Source organism: Molothrus ater, chromosome W (assembly GCF_012460135.2).
Source record: "Molothrus ater isolate BHLD 08-10-18 breed brown headed cowbird chromosome W, BPBGC_Mater_1.1, whole genome shotgun sequence".
Lineage (NCBI taxonomy): Eukaryota > Metazoa > Chordata > Aves > Passeriformes > Icteridae > Molothrus > Molothrus ater.
The window spans coordinates 2,987,367-2,992,227 of NC_050510.2; the positions used below are offsets into that span (position 1 = coordinate 2,987,367).

Genomic DNA, 4,861 nt, shown 5'->3' on the forward strand with positions numbered 1-4,861 from the left:
TAAACCCAGAAAGTTTTGAAGAAAGCTAATGGTAAAATTTAATGCAGTATTGTCTTTCTTTTATCACTGTGCTGTTAAGAAGTCCTTTCCAGGTACTACTGAAGCAGCAATCTGAACCACTGGGAAGATGGTGAATTCATGCCATTAAAATCAAACGACTTGTGAAGGAACCTGAAGAATGGACTATCACATCTAAACTGAGTGATACCAAATTAACTTTCAAACGGGGACTGGGTGGTAATGGTTTGGGAAAACCCAAATGGTCCAAGAAATGTACAAAGAATAACACCTAATTAAGAAATAAGGAAAAGCTTACATCACTGGTTTCAAGCACTGCCTGAATAAAACATCTCCTTGGGGAGGAATACTTCAGACCGAAGGATCAGGACTGTTTTGGTCAAAGAGTTCTTATATTCTGACCTTAGCCTGTGAATTGTACAGGGGAGGGGGGAATTACCATTTCCATCAGTACCATACTGTAAACTTTATTTGATTAATCCCAATACTCAACATGCTAGCTGGGTTATAATTAAATGCTTGAATTGTGAGAATAATTAGTATTGTGGTTCACAAAATTTATGCTCTTATTGCAAAAAGTGTTAAAGTAAGAAATTTGGGGGTTTTTTGGATGGGAATTTTTAGTGCCTATTGAATGGGAGATACCTGAGGGGCGGTGGGAAACCATGGTTAAGGGCTGTCAAAAACAATTTGCCTGGAAAATAGCTAAGAGAAAGTGACAAGGAAATAGAGGGCAAGACCAGATTGGCCTCTGTATTCGCCACCAAGAAGATCAAACACACCTGCTGTGGGTTGCAACCTCACAGGCATGGGAGGTGGGAGTATAAGCCATACTGGACCTCTGCTATTCCTGTTTCTGGCACTCATTTGTTGTCTTTTCCCTTTTGGGATACCAGCAAGATTGTGTCACAAATGCTACAGAAAGCATCACATAAAAAGAAAACAAAGTTCCTCTTTTATTACACACACCCATGTCAACAGCCACTGTTATAACCCATCCAAATTAAGAACCTGTAGGCAAAATGGAGAAAATTATTGGATTGCAAGAAACTTATGAAAAAGTGGTAATAGATGGGGAATTGAATGTCCAAAAGGAGAGAGATGGATTTGTTTTACATTTAATCTTAAAGATACAGTTCAGGATTTGGTAAAAAAACAAATAGTAAATGAAAAAGTAAAACCAGCACAGCAATCTAACTCTGTATTGACCCCAAATTATATGCTGAATCGTATTATAAGACTCCAAGCAGTTATAAAAATGATAACAAATAAAGCTGCTCAGTCATTGGAATTAATATCAAGTCAGCAAAGCCAAACAAAAACTGTAGTGTATCAAAATAGGTTGGCTTTAGACTATTTATTGGCTAAAGAAGGGAGTGTTTGTGGAAAGTTAAAAATATCACATTGTTGAAAAAGGTAACTACAGGGAAGTCATTCTAGAAATAGCAAAAGATATATAAAAAAAAAAATAACCCAGGTACCAGTCCAAAATTAGAAAACAGTGTTTAAACCTAGCTGATGGGGTAATGTATTGGAGATAGGATGATAGAATAAATTAAGTGTTGGGAAGGATGAAAGTTTGACAAGAAAGTCTCACAGATATGTATGCTTAGCAGAAAGATTTTTGAATGTAGAGTCTGATGAAGGAATAGAGATGTGTTAAAAACGCCAATCACTTATTTTTAAAATTTTTAAAAGTTTAATAGTAATAAAATGGTTATAAAAATAGTAATACAATTAGAGTAATAATAATTTGGACAAATTGAATTAGGACAATATGAGACAATAAAGACAAAGAGTTATGGATGTCCAGGTACCTCTTTCTGGGCAGCACGAGCCCGAAAAAGGACACCTGTTTGGAGCGGTGGCCGAATAAAAAGCAAAAAACCCAGGCTAGATGAGTGTCCAGCCAACCTCCAGCCAGTAAGGCACTTCGCCAACACGAAGTCAGGGCCTTGTGCCCAAGGCGATGTCAAGTCTTGCGGACGTTGGCCGCTGTGATTCTCCAAGGTCGCAGGACGAAAGGAAGAGGCGACTCTCAGTCTCTTCGGGGTAGGAGGTTTTATTGGTAGGGGATGCGGAGGGTAGAGATGAAGAAGCTGAGAGTCCCGAGGCAGGGAAAGCCTCTGGTTTTAAAGAGGGTGGGAGGGGTGAAAGATAGCAAATCAGAGAAGGATACATTAAGGATTGGCATAATCGGAGAACCAATCAAACACAGTTGTGGGAGGGACCCTGGCCCCTAACCCAATCACCCGATACCCTGGCCCGAACTTTCTAGAAAAAGAGGCGGGGGTGTCGAGTGACAGGCAGGCAGCCAGGGGTGGGGAACAAGAAAGATACATTTAGTAACCAAGACAACTGGGGAGGGGTTTGGGGATTGACACAAACTGGTAACAGGGCAGAACCTTCTGAGAGAACAATGAGGGGAAACTGAACAAACATAAAACACACCACAACATCTCCCCCTTTTTCGTTTAAAAACAAAAAGAACGGTAATGGCAAACACCATTCAAAATGAAGTTTCAGCCTGCTCCACATCGCTAGAAACCGAGCTGGAGTCTTCAGGATCGGAGTTCTCCGACGAAGCGGTGTCAACTCTTTCTCCTTCTTCTTCTGAGACTTCCGCTCGGCTGACGTCTGGGACGTTGATGGTCCTGGATATAAGTCTCTTTACGAGTCCCCAGACTACGGAGCAGGTGATCAAAACAATAAGTAAAACTAAAAGGGTGGAAAGTATAGTCTTCAGGATGGACTCAGCCCAGCTTGACAGGCCCCATCCTTGAAAGAGGTCCCCCAGCCAGTCTGATGTCTGTTGTTTTATTTGGTGGACAAGGCCTTGCATTTTATCTATGGCCACCCTTGCATCCTCGGCCCGAGATGACAAATTAAGGCAGCAGAGGCCCTTGTTGCCATTACGGCGTGGCGACCTGGTTCGGAGGGGTCCGGCACGGTGACCCAAGGCCCAGGGTCACTCGGTCCAATGCTACATACACCAATGTGGTGGACAGCAAATGGCGTTTATTGAGGGGTTTCAGGGGCATTTATGGACTGGGCAGTCTGTGTCACTTCCCTCTGCTCACGTCCGGCCGGGTGCGGCCGGGTACAGAGCAAAGGTCAGACTGCAGGGTGAGGGGGAGCTTCTCATCTACCCGTACAGCCTGAGATCTTCTGCACGCAGGTCCCTAGCTCTCCACATTTCCCCCCCCCTCATGATTAGTAAAAATCTTATAAAATGTAAAGGTTACAAAATTTCATGGGTTGGTAGAATTAGCGTAAAATCGTAAGTGTGTTAGTAAGTGGCACACCTTAAAGTAATTGTCGGCGCTCGAGAAACAAAATGTTAGCCGTTTCCAAACGCCTTTTAACAAATAGCACCAGTTTGTTTAATATGCAAGGCCCGAAGATTAGGGTTAGTAAGATTATAGTGACTGGGCCTATTAGGGTAGAAATCAGGGTGGTGAGCCATGGAGACCGGTTGAACCACGACTCGAACCAGCCCTGTTGAGCTTCTCTATCTGCTTTCCTTAGGTTTAGCCGATTTCTCAGTTCGGCCATGGAGTCTCTGACGACTCCGGTGTGGTCTGCATAAAAGCAGCATTCCTCTTTCAAGGCAGCACACAGGCCTCCTTGCTGCATGAGCAAGAGGTCCAGTCCTCTCCTGTTTTGGAGGACAACCTCTGAGAGTGAGGAAAGGGATTTTTCCAGGGAAGAGATGGATTTCTCGATCCTTTGCAAGTCCTCGTCAACTGTCATCTGCAGTTGTGCCAGTCCCTGATGTTGTGTTGCAAGGGCCGAGATGCCTGTGGCAGCGCCGGTAGCTCCTAAACCGAGGAGCATTGCGATGGTGACGCCTGTTATCACCTCCCGTTTGTAGAGCCGGTTGGGTTCCTCGAACAAGCGGTACACCTCTTCTTCTTGGCGATACAGGACTCTGGGGACAATTAGAACTTGGACACAAAAGTCAGTAGAATGGTCGAATTTGTCAAGGAGTACACATGGGCTTACCCCGGATCCGTGACAGACCCACATTCCCGATGCAGCTGGGATCACCCACTGGAACTTCCCTCCCTTAAGTTTGACGAATTCCTTGCAGACGTTGCCCATCTGCTTTGCCAAGGTTGCATTGCCAAAGCATTTGCCCTGGCCCGTAACCTGACTTAGGGTGATACCTCTCCGGGGGGTGTCCCATCTGCATTGGCGTGGATTGTTTGACTTAGAGAAGATGAATGGGAGATCGAAGGCAACACCTTCGTAAAAAGGGGGTTGTGCATCATAGCATAACCAGCATGATTCTGTGAAGTTCAGGTTGGATTGGTTTAATGATAAGAAGGTAGCATTTAACACACTTAAGAATGGACTGGAGAGGGTTGGTTTGGTTAAGAGATCGGATGGGGAGGCTAGTTTCGACCTTTGTGTTTCGCGGCTAGAACTACCGTTAGCTGCGATCTCTTCCCTGGGTCTACTTACTACTAGAACCGGGTTGGGTCCGACTGATTGGGATACTGAAGCTGGGAGTCTGGCAATTCGCACATTCACCCACTTTTCTGACCCTTGAAGGACTACTGTCCATGCTTTGCCCATGGCCCAGCTAGGGTGATTCAGCTGCAAAACTGTCATGTTATAGTGAGTGCATTTTCGGGATTCGGGGACTTTATGGTGGTTTTGATAGAAACTTCCCTGAAGGAAGACAGGTGTTTTGCAACCTGCGGGTGCCCAGGTGAACTGTAGGAATCTGTCGGGCTCTTGTGGGTCCCACCCAGGTCCTGACGGCCTGGCGTCTGTAACTATTGTTTCACAGCCCCAGTGCCCACAGTATCCCCACCCTGGGCGATTGCAATAACTT

The 4,861-nt window shown here is 44.9% G+C and overlaps 1 protein-coding gene across 1 annotated transcript; it reads right to left on the reverse strand.

Moving 5' to 3' along the window:
- Positions 1-3,296: 3,296 nt before the first annotated feature.
- LOC118701531 (MLV-related proviral Env polyprotein-like) lies at positions 3,297-4,314 on the reverse strand. The gene has a single exon (XM_036406186.2). It carries the CDS (start codon positions 4,120-4,122, stop codon positions 3,325-3,327), a length of 798 nt encoding a protein of 265 aa, XP_036262079.1. The 5' UTR covers positions 4,123-4,314; the 3' UTR covers positions 3,297-3,324.
- Between the last annotated feature and the right edge of the window lie 547 nt (positions 4,315-4,861).

Bases quoted from the DNA above. Each gene is read 5' to 3' on its own strand.
- LOC118701531 (XM_036406186.2), bottom strand. From the start codon at position 4,122: ATGGGCAACGTCTGCAAGGAATTCGTCAAACTTAAGGGAGGGAAGTTC.